Source organism: Ruditapes philippinarum, unplaced genomic scaffold, assembly GCF_026571515.1.
Source record: "Ruditapes philippinarum isolate M1 unplaced genomic scaffold, ASM2657151v2 ctg554_1_1_1_1, whole genome shotgun sequence".
Classification (NCBI taxonomy): domain Eukaryota; kingdom Metazoa; phylum Mollusca; class Bivalvia; order Venerida; family Veneridae; genus Ruditapes; species Ruditapes philippinarum.
Window position 1 is genome coordinate 258668 of NW_026864532.1, and position 17946 is coordinate 276613.

General features: G+C 30.4%; 1 protein-coding gene across 4 annotated transcripts in view; it reads right to left on the reverse strand.

Annotated features, from left to right (window-relative positions):
• LOC132725965 (sal-like protein 1) overlaps window positions 1-17946 on the reverse strand; it is a 91916-nt gene that overhangs the window by 12657 nt on the left and 61313 nt on the right. For all 4 annotated transcript variants that reach the window (XM_060711194.1, XM_060711193.1, XM_060711196.1 and 1 more), the window contains exon 4: window positions 8044-8166. In XM_060711194.1, coding sequence (XP_060567177.1) covers window positions 8044-8166 — 123 coding nt within the window. The remainder of the gene's footprint in view (window positions 1-8043; window positions 8167-17946) is intronic.

A 17946-nucleotide genomic window follows, 5' to 3' on the forward strand; every position in this document is an offset into this window, starting at 1 on the left:
AATTGACTATAAAACGGACAAATGTTTTTGTTTCTTTTCCTTGGCAATGTTAATAGACACGCCAAACTGATTTGCGAAGAAAATAAACTTGATTATACTTTTTTTTCATTTTCATGGAAACTGTCTAGACGCTCGGATAAATCTAAATTCACATTTTGCCTCGAAAAACCTCTTAAGGAAAGTCTCTTTTAAATAAAATCTAATGGAAAAATTAATTTCAGTAGACATTTTAACGGTTAAGCTTCAGATCTTTGGTCTTATTTAAACATATTAGAATCTACTTTAATATAGGAGGAATAGGTGCACACTTACAGTAACGCCATTTTTGCAAAATAATACACTGTCTTCAGATAATTTGTTGTATAAATGAACCTAATTTTTAGGGTGGAGAGGGTGGTGACACCCTCCTTGAATACTGAGGGGAGGGGGTGTTGGATTTACGCCATCATTGTACAATGCTTATTTATTTACTTTCATAAGTTTTTGTAAACTTTTCAAACCAATAAACAATCAAATTCACGTTTTCTTCAAAGTGTCACATACTTTTCTCTCTTTTCCTTTTCAGGGCACTTTGACCCCCAAAATTATTTTCTGACCCTCTCTACCCAGGTGTTATAGCTGTTATTGGTGATTAAATCAACATTTTCAAATTTAATGTCCATAGACATATTTTCTGATCATTATTCAAGATAACTTTCAAAATTATGTCCATCTCCGGGTTAAAGAGGTTGCGACTATTTCATTTTTAATGAGCTCAATACAAAAACCACCCAGGGAAATTGTCCAAAATTGTACAAAATCGTTTGAATCAAGATGCTTATGTAATTGCCCTGCGGTTATGCTTCAGAATTCCATTTTCAAATGAATGGATTTAATTTCATCTTTTAAAATTAATGGTTAAAGAAATATATCTAAACTGGTGTGTTTAATGACACGATACGTCAACTATGACACATGGACAAAGCAGATTCAGACAAAAAGTGTCCGTTTCAACAGTGCAAAGGTCACAAATTTCATTTTGATTATATAGCCCTGAAGGTCTGTGTCATAAAATATAAAATATACACACAATTACTTCAAGTGATACTTACAATTTATCTTCGTTAAATAACAGAAAAAAATATGCATACCAAAAAAACATAAATACAATTGTGGCTAAAACCACATTTAAGACAGAATGAAAAGAAAGTCAAAATTTCAAAAAAAAATTGTTTAAAGGAACTCCACTAAGGTCCAAAAACCCACAGACATAAAATTTGAATTAATTACACAGATCAACCTGGGCACTTAAAACAGAAAGATGTGCAAAAAGGTATTTAAGAAATATACTCAGAAATAAATTGAAAATAGTATTTTTGTCCTTTATTAGCTCAATTTGAGTGCAACGTTTTTTCAATTTTGGATTATTTTTCATAATATAATCATTTTTAAAAAACCAAGTGAGCCAATTTTCTGAAATTTTGCACACAAGTAATTGGTCTAGACCTACATCAAATGGAACATTAATCCCGAAAAAAAAGTTTCCACTCCTGTCTTGTCAAAAAAAAAAAAAACGCGGTGGAGTCCCTTTAACTTTGCTATTGTAAGATTCAACAATACTTATAATGAATGCTGCTTCCATTCAACTAACTGCATTATATTGTTTCATATATCAGTAACAGGCGTTTGATAATATAATCTTCTGTGAGGCATGTAAGATGCATGTTCACACAAAGCCCTATCTTTACCCGGAACAATTAAACGTGTAACATTTCAGCCCCTGTTGATTATCCTAACATAAATCCCTGCACAATCTTACTGATTCATATTCCATGAACAATTTTACTATCAGAATTTCATAATCTTACTGCGGTTCAATAATAATACTCTTTTATGCAAATTTTCCCATTGGTTCATTAGCGCTATAAATCTTCAATTTCGCCTTCATCTTATCAATTTATTTGCCCGAAAATTTGATCAAATTTGTCTCATCAGGCCTTTATCTGCCCTTTATCTGACAAGTGCAATCTTAAACAGGGCTGGCCTACCTTTGAACGCCCCTGAACCGTAACAATAATTCCGAACCCCCCCTAATTCTTGATGGTTCAGTTATACATGTTACATAATCAGTCTGATTGCTATCTATCTGTGACTGACAGATATTAGAATGAAAGAATTATAAACAAGTGATAGGCACTCACAGATGTACTTAAATCAAGGATATATTTATACAACACCTGATCTCCATTTAATGACCATTTCCAGGGGAAGTCATGTAACCATAAGTATCATTTACAATTTGTAATACAGAAAATTAAAGGGAAGTAACTCTAACAATTAAACTTGTAAAAATGTAAAATATTATAATCATTAATAAATTAATCAACTAATTAATTAAGAAAAAGAACAGTGGTCTAAGTAGATTTTGAGTGCTTTTAATTGTTATATCTTTTAATCTTATTTATCACATTTTACTAAGTTATGAAAAACACATTAAAATAATTATTCAGAGCATACATTTTCATCTAAATAATTAAGATTCACTTTCCTTTAATTTCTTTCAGCCTTTATTTTAAATGGTCATAAATTTCAAGACCAAATTCTTGAAAATAATTTTTACTTAGTTAATTTTCGCATAATCTAATTTTCATGCCTGAAGTAAAAACTTCCTACGTAGAAGGCGACTAATTTCAATTAAACTATACTATAGTCACATGTATTTTTCATTTCTTATTTGAATTTTAACGCTGCAATTTCAAATAAGTTTAAAATAAAAAACAAAAAACTTTCAACGCCCTTAACTATTTCTAAGCGGTAATAAACATGGAGTGCATGTCGTAGATTCCAATTACCCGCAGTTTCAATGCATCAAAACAAATTTCTGTCATGCGAACACACCAAATTATAGAATTTGCAGAAATAAATACTGGAAAATTCTATCAATTTTAATTAGCCGTTGTAATTAGCCAAGCAAAAAGAAATTGTAATTAAGGTTTGTATTCTACTATCCCAAATGCATATCTAATAAAATGTTCACATGTGTGAGAAGCGTTTGCGTAACGATTGCCATTTTGAGTCTAATAAAATTCATCAAAATGTAACTGAATGTGAGAAAATTACCATAAAAATGCCGCGGCAACTTAGAGCTAACCCTATCCCTTCACTCTGTCACTTTAAAAATTGAATTTAAGCAAACGCTTAAAGATAATTGGTCAGCAATTATGCATCAGAATTTCGACTCATTATCAGCTTTGAACCTCTTGAAACACAAAAATTGTATTGTTTACCGTCCTCAAGTTATAATTGTTACCGAGAATAATATAATTGTTAAGTTACAGTCTTTTCTCTATAACGGGCATTGTTCATTTCTAGAACAATGTTACCTTCTTCCAACTAACAGTGGACAACATGTTTTTGAATTTGTTTGAATTATGATACCAGTAAACAGTAAAAAAGTTGTTAGATTATTGATTATTGCCTCTTTGATTTGGTTAAAAAATTCATATGAATCCATGTACTTTATAAGAAAATTCAATCATTAAAGTATGTCTTCTTTATCATTTGTTTTCTTTGACCCATTCAACACTGTGTGAGAACAGTTTCCAATCCTTGGCTACAGGAATTAATGCCTCATTTCAAGTAAGATCAGAGAATAATTGTTCTCGAAACAGTTTCCAAAAGAGAAACAAATACCTGAGTACTTCTCCTTTTTAAACAAACAGAAATATCCCAAACGAAAACAATCTGTTACAAAACAGAGAAACTTAAATTGACATTTTCATGTGATTTTTTTGCACAAACATTCGGAAAAAAGCATGTGCGGGTATTTTCCTGCACTCTTCTCAAACACTCTCCTCATAACATGCTCTAGCAGCCCACAGTTTCGTTGATGTAAGTCAAGCAACGGGAACACCCTGATACAGGAAAACTAAACCAATTTTAATTCTTTTTCGTTAATTAAATCTCTATAGCCTACCAAAATCTTGTTATTTTCAATCTTAAAGTCTTGTCACAATAATTGTTCGAAGAACACAAATTTTAATTACGAGACTTTTCCGTTGACAGGCAAAGTCTTTAATAATTAACACCCGTACGCGTTTTCTCGAATAACGCCCTCTAGTCATTGTTAATTTTCATATTTACGAAAGAAAATCAATGAAAATAGGTATAAATATCATTCAGTCGGGCTAAGTTTCATCAAAATGATTAGAAAGGCTCGAGAAATTAGATATTTATTAAATTTTTGGAAAGGGTATAGATAGTATAATTACGACCACTGATGGTAGTCTGAAAGACAAACAAGAGTTCTAATCGCATTATACAGAGCAACATGTCACTAAAATTTAGTTTTACTTTCGCGTAATCCAGTTAAACAAATTGTGATACTCATGCACGAGACAGTATATTGTCAATGTGATACGTAAGTCCCCTCTTCCTTATGCAGAAAACAGTCATAAAGAGTCCCGTCAGAAATTATTGGGAAATTGCAACTTTCGTACATATTTATTGTCAATCTCCTAACTTTTTACACATACATACTGAACAATACTTCCCCTTAAAAAGATATTAGACAAAGAAAGATGAGCGTAAAAGACAGAATGTCTGGAAATGCTGTTGATTTTGTACAGGAAATTATGGCAGTCTTGATTTTTCCACACCGATGTCAACTATTATACAATTAAACCGTGTTGATAAATTTTGTTCTTAGCTAAAATTAATGGAACAGCCGTTATTGAACAAAGTAACCAAATATTTATCAATTTAAAAAGAAAGCATTACTTAATCATAAGTAATATTCTCTGCAACTCTCTCAGCGGTTACTACTGAAATAATCACCATTTGTTAACATCTAATTATTCAGAAATGGCAAAAATAGTAAATTACTGAATTATTGCTATATTAACATGTCAGACTATCAAATGAATAATTTCATCACGATGCTAAAACTAATAATACTAACGCAGTAAAGTTCGTCTAGTCAATATCGGCTCGATTTACGAGACAGCCTCTTTTTACCATAAAACAGGTGTAACGTTGTTCCTAATTAGTAAATGTTGTTAAAACAAATGTAAGTTTATGATGTGTTTACCACGGCAACATTTGTAATTTTTGACAAATTGTAACACTCCTCATTGGCGACATAAATATCCATCACGCATATGACTGCGACTCAAATTCTGCCAACATCTCTCTTCAATTCGTTTATTGTTTATCTTATTCATAATTAAGTAAGGTGTTTCTCTAATTTCTCTGTCATATTTTGCCCTCAGAGCCTAGGAGTAACCTACCATTAACGTACACGCGTTTTTCATCGGGATCTGACCAAAGAATGGACATGTAAATTAAAATAGTTGGCAGTAAGACAATATCTATGACTCTCGTGTGTTTTATTAATTAGATTGTTTGTGTGTAATATGGATCAAATAAAGGACTATCCAGCAATATCGTGCATTATTATATTAATTTTATTAATTTCGTTAGCGTCTGCAGGCGATACTTTCTATCAATTATGTGATAAAAAGTGAAAACATATGGCCTACATTATATTACAGTAATCATATTTGGATATGTACTAGCTAATATTCAACTAATGCGAAACAGGAAAAGTAACAGACGGCCTTGCACTGTCTCAGTTTATTCCATAATTGGAATACAAAACTCATGTTAAAAAATACTAAACTTTCTCTGGTCGTAATTAATCAATTTTGTTATTTCTTCGGAGTGTCCTAACTGAGAGCAGCTGCTTGCTGTCACTAATATTTTTCTCTATAATGACATCTGTACCTATATGAAACAAGTGACTTCCTATGTATCAAAATCTGCACAACTGGTCACTCATTATAAGTGCTTCCCAAATATTACAGTCAATTACTTTATAATTACTATCATTTTCACACTGAAAGGCATCCACAAGCTGAAAGGCATCCACAAGCCCTAAATTACTTCTTTTATTTTGTGTCCACAGATAGACCTCACCCTTCTGAACCATACAAACCCAGATGAAGTTGAGGCCTTGTGATTAAGGTAGGTATCTGCCTCTCAACCCAGGGATCATGGGTTTGAGCCCTAACTCAGGTCGTGACCATGTTTTTTTCATATGACACCAGTACTGGTTAGGTTCAGAAAGCGGATTTGAAAGTGATTGATACAAGTTGGAAGAACTTGTTTCGCAGTAGAGCTTAAATCTAAACAAACCCAAAACAAAATCTCCTCTACAGTCCTGACTTCATTTCTAAAAACCATGTCAACTTATTTTTATATACACCCACAAAAACCTACCATTTAATCATAAATTATACAATCCTAAAAACCAACAACAAAATGCAGTTAAAAAATAGGTGGAAAACAGGTTACATGCCATGAAAATGACAGGACAATCCTTTGACTTTAATTAATTGAATTCATACTAACAGCCTTCAAAGTAAAAACCAGTTAAGAAGTGATAAAGGATCTAGAAAATCATATCTGGCAGCCATAAAATAAAAAATCTAAGCTCTATGTTGATGAATGATGGCTGATAAAGAAATTGTCAAAATTTCTGAAAAAATTGGGATAATTGGCCAACAAAAAATGTCAGCAGAATTTTGGAAACATATATTTCTCCGCAAAACTTTTATCCTAACAGTATATGATACAAAGTAAATCACTGAGTAACATGTGAAGAATTCTAAATATTTTTAAGCATTTTATTCATGGTATTAATCAATGAATACCAATAATTGCATAATTTATCACATACCTGTGCAACTAATGTGACTCCATAAAAAGGGAATTGCATGGCCGTGCATATACTATTATCTGCACAAACATAGCATAAGACCAGATAAATGTTAGCTTTATGCTTTAAGTATACACAGTTAAAAAGTACTTCTTTTACTTATTTTGGATATGTGATAAATAGAATATTACATTTGTGCCGCTTCATTACTAAATTTATTGAACTTGTTTAATGAAATAATATTACGCAAGTTGTTCTTGAACCTATACTCATTCAATATCCTCTTTATATAATAATTTAAAATCCAACATTTCGTAAGTAATGATTCAAGCCAAACATCTCAAATTTTAATTAATATACTAGTAGACTTGACAAATCTAGAGAGTGCATGAAACTTTCTCCAAACCAAATAAAACTTATCTTTACCAAGGGAGGTAATAAGAAGCACGATTATCATTAGTTTGTCTATCTTTCACAGACAAGATTATAAGTTAATAATAAAGAATTATCATTTTGGTAAAATATATACCATTCACAAGCCAGCAAGATCTATCATATCGCAGGCCAGTCACAACAAATATATCTTCTTAGATATATCATCTATAACCAATCGTTACATCTTCTCACACTCTCAATTATCCCTCACAAAATATTTTTATAAGACGCATAATTATGCATTCATAAGACATAAAATAATGCAAGCTGTACCATACCATAGATTAATCATTGACAGCCTTGACAGTATGCACCTAGGTACAGAGCATTCAAAAAATAGTTCTCTTGCAAAAAACCAACAGCTTAGAATTGATAGAGCAAATATTTCTTTCCCCTCGCAAATTTTTGACGCCACCATGCTATCAGTAAGGTACTCAATTCCATTTGAAATCAGTTGGGTATGTATCAAACAAATAATTAATTAAATATATATAATACTGAACAAAATTGTATAAAAGATAGAGAAAATAAATTCTTTTTTCGAAGATTGACTTCATATGAAAATTATACAAGATTTTAAAAGCTGATAAGGCAACAAAACAAGGAAACCAGTCCACTATTTCACTTTTATCATTGGACAATTTAGCATGTCCTGTTTCATATTTTACCAATCAAATAATTGAGATTTCAAACTTTGAATTAAGACTGGTTTATTATTTAATTGATCATTATTTAATGTAAGAATAGTGATTCAATATTTAATAACAGGAGTATAGTGATTCTATATCTAGTAACCGGATTTTACTGGTTCTATATTTAGTAACTGTAGTAAAGTGATTCTATATTTAGTAACCGGACTGTAGTGATTCTATATTTAGTAACCAGACTGTAGTGATTCTATATTTAGTTACCTGTATGGGAACGAACATGTATCTGTAGAGCACTGTCACTTCCAAACACTTTACCACACAGTCGGCACTTGTGCTTGAAGAAAGGGTCATCGCCGCCAAGGTAAGACCTTCCTTCGCTGCTCTCTGAAAATATATAAATATATATATAATATATATATATATCACTATATCTTTATGACAAGGAAAATGATTATCATATTTTTAAAATAAACTTATTAAATTGTGTAATCATAAATGCAAATAAACTAAACATGCAAATTTGTATATTGTCAAATTTAACTTGAAACATCAAAGTCCATAAAACAATTCGGCCAAAAGAAATGAAAGAAATTAAAGCAAACATTCTCTAGTGATAATAAACAAATGGTTTTAAATTCTCTGCCAAACCAAAAAACCCTGTCTAACAACAAATCTGTTAAGGAGGACTAATGATTATGTTTTTACAAGAAATTTCTACAAGAACAATGTTGCCGCGGCAACATTTCCCACAGATATTACTAGAAGACACGGAGAACATATTATTTACAATAAATGATATATACAATAGGTTATGAATGTTTCTTTTTTCAGCCGTTTAAGAACAACTGTCAAGAAAATGACATGTGTAAAAGCTACCAATTAACTATATAAATATATGAACAGTGGCTGATACAGGGTGGGATGTTTATAGAGTTGGTGATAAGAATATAATTACAAATCTTACTGCTCGTAATCCACGCCTGCATATTATCATGTTGATATGACAGCCTTTTGTTTATATACTCTTAGCAATAAAATATTAATTAATACATCTTTTTTTTCCCTTTCCTAAGACAAATTGGCAGAGACTTAACTTGTGCGAGAGTTTATTATTTGAGTCAGATTTTTGCATGAAACATGCGCGTAAATGTTTAGTCTATACGACTTAAAGTCTTAAGAGTTTTTCAGTAATTTCCGATTTGTAATGTAAGTTGTAAATAGATTTTTCTTTTTCAATAGAAATGTAAAGAGACTGAAAAATGGGGTATAAAACAATTAATTTATGTAGGAGTAAGTGGTGGACTCTGTTTGCCAATTCAATGTAACAAAAAATATAATTTATTTATTTTACACCAACAATGTATATACATGTATATTTGCAATGTCTTAATAGATCTGTAATGGTAACGTTCTTGGTGTTTTGCATAAAAATAGATAAAGTACACTTTAATGAATGGTCATCATGAATCACTGATTTGTTTTATTTATGCAATTTTTTTATTTAACAAAATATATCAAAATTCAATAAACAGTTTTGATTGGCTAGGAGGGATAAGCAATTTTTCTACCTTCTGAAAAAGGAGAGTATTTCTGGAGAGAAAAAAAAAGAATGGCCAGCTGCAAATATTCTGTTTCATTATCACTTTGATCTCGAGTAATCTTTTATAATAATAGCTATTTTCGCCATAGAAAAAATGAAAATGATAATAAAGACAAATCTTGTTATCATAAGTACGCCTGTTCCTCATTTGTTATATTTGCAGAAACTTTCAATTAGAAAAATAATCATCAGACGGTTGTTATGAATCATATGATTAAAATCTTGGAATGCCGATTTTGTCGAGAAAACAAAAAATAATTTCCTGCCTCTTTTCGACACACAGAAAACATATGTTGCAAAAGTCATAAATAATCTGTCAATTAAAATAGTCATACAAATAAATTTTTCGCCCTCGTTTCTTTTTCGTTTTTTTTGGCTAGCAAAAGCGTTTGAATTAATAAGTTTTTGGATTCCTTCGTAATAAATCGGCTATAGTACCTGCCAGGTAATTAGAATTATAAATGATCTACATCAGTATTAAATCTGACATGTTCGAGATGATAAAATAGTGCAATGTAGGCAATTACCAAAAACCTGTCATCCACAAGACTATCAAACTCATCTTCAATATTTCTATAGAACCATCATAACTGATAAGCCTCTAGTGAAAAAACCCACTCACATACATAACACCAAACATTAAAGCTAATCCAATGCCGGAGTTTTCCCTTTCTGATCATTATCTGGCTTGTTATTTGGTTTCAGTCTCACAATAAGAAAGTTTACTCCTTCAACGAACCATACAAAAAAAAAAATCTAGAAATATTATAAAATATTTGAAAAAAAAATTTGCAAAATGAAAAAACAAAATGAATAAGAATCATGAGTTGATAGCACTGCATTATTACTCAAACAGGTTTTGATTATGCCTATTCTTTAACATAATTATTATATATACACCATGTGCAGACCCACTAAAGACCAATTTCTAAACAGAATATTCCTGATTTCTGTTAAGTTTTATGTGCTCAGGTTCCTAATAAAGCTTTCCTTTTTCTGTTTTTTTTGCCAAAAGATTAATTAAATATTTGTTTTCAAATGAAAAGTCACACCATTGATTATGGTGGTATACCAGTATTTTGCTAAAACTTTCTTTTTTTTTAACAGCTGTAAATTTCCCTGCTCTATAGTTGTAATCTGTGCATTGTGTAATAAATGAAATACAAAAAAAATAAAGAAAAAAAACCCTGAAAAAAAATATGTGCACCCATCTGTTCTTAAAAACACACTTTTTTGATTTTTTTTTTCTCCCTATGCATACAGTTCTGAAAGTAAAGCACACAGAGAAAGAAAAATATATCAATCAAAATCCATGTTTATATAAAGCATCATAATTTATTGCAAGAACATTTGGCAGGATGAAATTCATACTTTGTTAATCAAAAATAAGAAGGCGGATGTTTACTTTTCGTTTCTTTTGTGCCGTTCCTTCACAAGGAAATATATTAGTGAGTTATTCATAAATTTATGGTTAGATAAGCAATATAAAGATTACAGGATATGGCTTGAAAGAACATAATATTTCATGCTTTACAAAACCTACCAGTAGTTTGATAGAATTAATCTTTAAACCTCCCGAGTTAATGCCTGCCATGAAAACAAGGCTTCTTGCTGTATCTTTTGATGATACTACAATCTTTGAATGCCTTTGCAACATGATTTTTGAAAAAAATTCAGCTAATCAAAGACTTCTTGCAAAGGTCAAACTTCAAGGAAAAGGAGCAACGTTTTTTGCTGGCAAACAAACTCTACAATATCAAGTTATAGTAATTATTTCCATTTAATTCATAGTAACTTCTCTCTTGTAATGTAAGGAAAAAAACTTGACTCAGTCACCATGTCGCAATATACATGTATATCATATTTTATATTGAAATACTCAACTTTGCTTTTAGCAGAACAAAAATTAAAAAAACAACTAACTAACATGTATTTTAATATGTGAAGACTGTCTACAAAACAATTCCTTCATGTGACCAGCTGTTAATCAGACTTTTAGTAGTATAATAATATTTGAGACATTTTTTTTTTTGTTTTTTTTTTGGAAATTCCCATTGTCATATGATTTTTTTTTCTGACCTTTTACGCATTACTTTTCTTTAGAAAGCCAATGTTTCATGCTTGACCAAGTGTAATGCTGCCTACAGTAACAGTCTAAGCTGTAAATGGAAGGAGAGCCAATTTTGACGTAAAGATCTGCCGCGGGGCAGTCAACATGAATAATATAACAATTCCATTTCCTATATCAAACATTGATTTCATAAATCGGATGAAAAATGTCGACAAAAAGATGGCACAAACCAATCAAATATTCCCTTCAAGTGTTGCTGGGGGTTTTTAACACTCATAATTGTTCCATTTCAAGAGGTTACTTGTTTATTCGGGTTGTGGAAAGAAGATGAATATTGACAGGGGTGAAATACAGTATGTTATTACTTGTCACTCTATGTCAAAACAAGGCTATATTTCTATATTGATGGAATGGCAAAATGCTCGTCATCACTTTTAATATTGTCAATGTGAAGTTTAGGGGACAATCAAAACGTTCTAACAAATTCATATACTTCGGCTATGATGGGACACTGTTTCAATATTCATTTTAAAATTTCATTGAAACATGGTATTTTAAGGACATTGAGCAGTTTTTCATACAACTTTGATCATCATCAGGGAAATATTTAGGTAATTTTGCCTTTTCCTTATGCTACTTGGACATTCATATAACAAAAGCAAAATCAAATTACCTCCCTTTATTTGTTTCTTCAGTATTGCTTACAAACTTGACAGATTGTCTCCCTTTACACGTAGATATTGGACACAGAAATTACTGTGTGTGATTAACAATCTAAAACATAACATGGCGATACAGCATTCCTTCGTATCACAATGTCTGGGATATATTTGGAATTTAAATCCTCATAAAATGATCTACAAGTGTGTTTTAAGATTAGGAAGAAAGAAAGGAAGATTTTATACTTTTTGATAACTACTTATGATTAACTGTCACTTATTTGATATCAAACGTAACTTTGAAGTTTGGTATTTCTGATGTAAAATAATACATTATAATCTCTAAAATTATTTCCAACCTTTCTACAACAAACTGATAACAAATTTTTTTTCCCTACCAATTTTTTTTTTGCAGGACTCGTTTTGTGTAACGAAGGGCATATGTTAGTGATATTCTGTAGCAGAAGACAAATTTCAAATACAGCAGGCTTGCCAAAATTATAATATTTGTGTTTCAAATCCTCCAAAAACCTTGTCACTTTACAATATTTGTTATTAAAATGACAAACGCAGTTAGAAAATATTAAAGAGAGATATCTAGGCTTAATTATGCCACCTATAACAAATCTATTCACAGCGAGACCCTATGTTAAATATTTACTTAGTGGAAAAGAGGTGGCAAAATCAACACGACGAGCATAAAATATATAATCTTTAATAAATGCATTAAAAAGATACAATTTTCTAAAATATCAATATTTACATTTCATGTTCACTTTTGTGAAGATTTCCCTATACTTTGATATCCCTTAACTCTCGATCACATCGTTTTCAATTTGCATTAATTGGCTTATCGCAGAACTACGCTATCTGCTGCTTTATTTGTATACACAGTTACAATACTCTAGCACTTAAGTAATTGGCATTTTAACATTGACAGTTACAAAACTTCATTATTGGAAAAGTGAAAATAAATTCATTGTTTGCCATATACATTAGAGAAGAAAATTGCAGATTGGATAATTTGACAAATAAACGGAAATAAAATTATCATTAAATTTCTAAATTTGACATTTTAATTTAATTTTCAAGATGTTTTCATCTTTTTTAAAAAAAAAAAAAAAAGCAGCTACTTTTCTACATTCAAACCACTTTCATGTTTGGACACAGCAGCCGGTCTGAAAGTCACGATTGTTTATTGATATGTTCATTAAATTCCACGTTACAGCCAACGGTGTGACTCTGAGTCATTAGAAGTGCAAACCCCTTACAACTATTTTAGGAGATATACAAAAATTCCCAACTTCCCGATTTTTGTTGGACAACTTCTCCTTTGATGATCACAGATATATATTCATCATCATAAAAATGTTTATAAACCCAGGTAAAATATCACCGTTGCCATGGACGGAAAATATCAAAATCATCTGCAAAGAGCTACTGTAAGTAATTAACGTACAAATATGTATCCGTATTAAAGTTTTTTGTTAATGATTAAAAGATGGGAGTGTTTACAAAGACTCTATCATTTTTACAAGTCTGTATATGCAAACCACTTAGCAGTCTACAGATTTCACTGATGCGCACACAAACAGTTTCACTTCCGACAGATTAAAGGTATTTTACCTGCTTTTTTATGAAATCCTGTAAGTCTTTATCCCTGAATTATGGCGCCATTTATGAGCAGTGTTTATTTCACTATCATTTCAATTACATTTGCATGTGTTGGATTGCGAATATTAGTTAAAATAAATGGACAGCAAAATGGAAAATGCATGCCGCACAAGTATGTTTCACAAACCGCTACATCATAGTACATTCTCTTGTTATCCGAAGTCTATAATTAAGATCAAATGAATTATCTTTTGTTCATAATACTAGTTCTTTTTTTCTTTTTAAGAAAAATATCGCACTTTATGACAGAAGTTAAAGAGCCTGCATATTTAGTTATATTATCATGCTAGAACTTTGTACAGCTCCTGGTTAGAGAATGAACAAAAGTCAAAGTGACGTTTTGCAGTTACTAGCAGGTACAGGTCAATCTCGATACTTATATATTAGGGAATATTAAAAGTATCAGGAATAGGGATTGTCAATCAAACCATGTACATTATATTTATTGTGAAATTTCGAGATGTAAATAAAATTTATGGCAGTGTTTGCTAAAATCAAAACTGAACATAATGTTTTCCATGACCCTTTGACCAATTATTATCAGCTTCATATAAAAGGCAAGGTAAAATTTCCAATTAATAGTTTAAGGTGTAACAAATCAATATTGTAATGGTCTTTTTTGACGTTATTAAAAAGTTAATGAATCTTTACGAACAAAGCTCGCAGATCCATGTATATGCATATATAATGATATAGAACTCTGGTAAAACAAGAAGCGAATGTGCCACATCAACTGTTATGCTTATTTTTTCCAGCCCTGTTTCAATTTGAATTTTCAAAAGAAAATTAATCACTACTGATTGAAAATTAAATCTTTAGTTTCTATTTAATATGTAAATAACAAAATGAAAATGAAGCTATTAAATAACAATGCGAGACCAAACAAGTTTGTTCCAGCTGATAAAGATAGATATATTCAACTGATATACGATCGTCTATATCGCAAACAAATTTATTTCCACCCTTAACTTGCTGAATGGATTTGTTCTGCTTTGAATTTGGAACAGTCCATTCAAGGTTTTAAGGCGTTTTGATAATTATGGTAACAACCAACAGTATAAAGCCTGGTCAGCGTGAACAGTGGTACTTGGGCAGGCCTGACGGCAAAGAACTTAAAATAATGGTTAAAGGCTATAATAGATTTATATATTATATTAACTTTTAATCCTTGAATTCTTTGCAATAGTCTCAAGAATACAACATTTGATAAGCTGATTTGGAAATCATTTGAAATCAACCAATCACAAAAGACCATTTTTCAGACAAGTTTCAAACCTGAGACTCAACCTTTGATCAACTAATATTCATTTAATTTAATATTCATAATCTACATACAACTATCATAAGATATAATTGTTCCAAAATTTTTTCTTCTTTTCTTGAAGGAACAAAACTCAAAACTCTTCCATGTTGGCACGGTTACAGGACCCTGTTATGTTCATCATGTTCATCATGTTACAGTGAATGTTTATTACAGAGGTTAGTATGTAACACAGACACTTACTGCCATTAGAACAATACCTGTAATTGTCCAAATCCACATTAATTACCCACAATGACAATCATTCATATGAACTCTCTCATATTATACTTGATACAAAAATCTAAAAACGAAAAAATATATACAACTCCATGCAAAAATAGACCCAATGATGCCTTTAACCTAAAATTTAAACATAGCCGATAATTAAGTGTTGCTTAGTAATTAACCAATGGCAGCGCCTGTTTTTATTTTAAATAATGGACTAAGTACAAAATAAAGAAGTTAATATAAAAACCCCTTAATTTCTTTGTGATGCTAATTTTAACATATAGGCAATCTTTTCTCAGTAGAGCATTCAAGACTTAGTGCAGTAACAGGTTAACTCCTATTAAATTTAATAGGAGTTAATCCGCTACTGCACTAAGGAGACAAAATGTACTTTTATTGATGTTGATAAATTGAGGCATGAATTTTTAAAATTTTTAACCTACATTACCCCCCCCCCCCCCCCCACCCCCCACCCAAAAAAAAATCTAATGTAATTTAGACAGTGAACAAGGTTTTACATGCTTTTTACTGATTTGATTATTTTAAAAATCATATAAACTATGAGAAATATCTAACAAAAGTTAAGAGCCCTTGTCCCTTGTGATGAAAAAAACATAACGTGTAATCAAAACACAATTAATTGGGAAAGAAAAAAACCTCGGAATGCTAGCGTGTTAAAATTGATAGGGTTCCCTTAAGTATTTAGTGTTAATTGTCATATTTACATGTTTCTATGACAAATGTTAACATTTTATTGTTACTTTCGCTAATTTCATAATTACATTGTTTTATAGCTTGTGAACAAAGGAGCGGACATGAAAAATATGAAACTGTACTAGTGATCAATTATTTTCCATTGCCTGATTTGACGTTCTATCATATTTAATTATTATTAATGAACGTGTTCCGTACCTACTTTCAACTTTGTTATTGGAGAAATCATCGTGCATTATGATGGAAAGATTTTTTTTACTTGTTTGAAATCGCAACAAAAATTTCTGAATACTTTCATTTCTGTAACGGTTATGATGAATCTTCCTAAATTTACATTAAACATTTTTCATATTATTTATTTTAGTATTTTGTTCAAGAGGGTAATAAAACTGACATAATAATGTGTCAAATTTTGCTTTTTCCCCCCTCTAACTGTATGACTAAATTGCTGATGAGAAGTTTCAATCAGATTTTAAATTATTTCAAATTTCTTCAATAACTTTCATACTTTCATTAGAACAAAATGTAACAAAATTAAAAGACTGAACTAATGTTTGCTGATGATAAAGTGCAGATAATCAGCTGGTACTATGCTGCTTATGTTTTGAGCACAAAGGCTGCGTTTCTATCGTAAACGTTTGTATTTTTTTTGTACTTGATCATTACATATTAACAATAAAATTCAAGGCTTTTTATTACATAGAAACTAATGATTATGTTTTGCGACATTCAACCCATATCAAACGTATAAATTATGATATTCCAATCTCTTATCCCAAGTATTATTAAAGCTGTTGCTTTTTTTTGCAACATAAAAGAAAAATTTACAACTTGAAAATGCTCTTATAATCTTATTTTCATTTTCATTTTTTTTTTTGCACGATACTGCACAAATTATGACCTTACTCGATGCTTTATTTCAAGATATGAAGGCTTTCGAGTCCGTATTTCAAGGGTCATTGCCAAATCTTTTTAAATAATATTTTATCATATTTAGGTAAGAATATGGTCCTTTGATCTAAGTACATCAAAAACATTTATATTTATCAAACAATTAAACAAATAATAAAACCTAGATACTGCATAGAAGGCCTATAAATGTGAAATATAGTTCCGATACAAAGTAAATATAAGTTTTCAAAAGTTTCTATGCAAATTGTTTACGTAAAATCAGACGTTTTATCTGCGATTTGAGTCTATGATTTAATCTCTTTATTTTTGATAAATTTATTGATACAATTGGATAAATTTTCATATCAGTCTTTTTTGTGTAAATGTCACCAGAGGAAAATAAATTAGTAATTTTCTACAGCAAATATTAATAGCTAAAAATCTGATAAATTTATATAAAATTTGTCTTGTTCTAAATACAGCTCACGTTTATAAATAATTGATAAGTGTTTGAATTATTACATTTTATCCCATGTTAAAATTAATCCAGGCACAATGGATTTGGATGATTAATGTAAACTCTGTGAATTGCTACATCAACTTGAATATTAAATTGAAATTGAACAACTGCCATTAGAAAGAGAGAAAAAAACCAGTTGTGTCTAGTTATGAACTTCTATAAATAGACTCTTTTTGATTACATTTGATACAATGCCCTCACAGACTTACAAGCCTATGTAACAAGGTTTTTTATTGGCTGACATAAAGTTGAAATTTAATCTGACCAATCAGATAAAATGTTAAAACCCATCTTCAATAAAAACAGATGACATTCTTACTGAAAACAATGAAAGTTAATAAGAATGCAGCACACAGAATCTTTCTTTTCTTTTTTTAATATTCTTTTTCCGTCTTAATGGAAGAAAAATTCCTTCTGATGACACTATAACAAAAATTTCATCGCCCAAAAAACTATATTACAGACCTCTATGGAATAAACCATTGTTTATGTGTCAAAATTTTC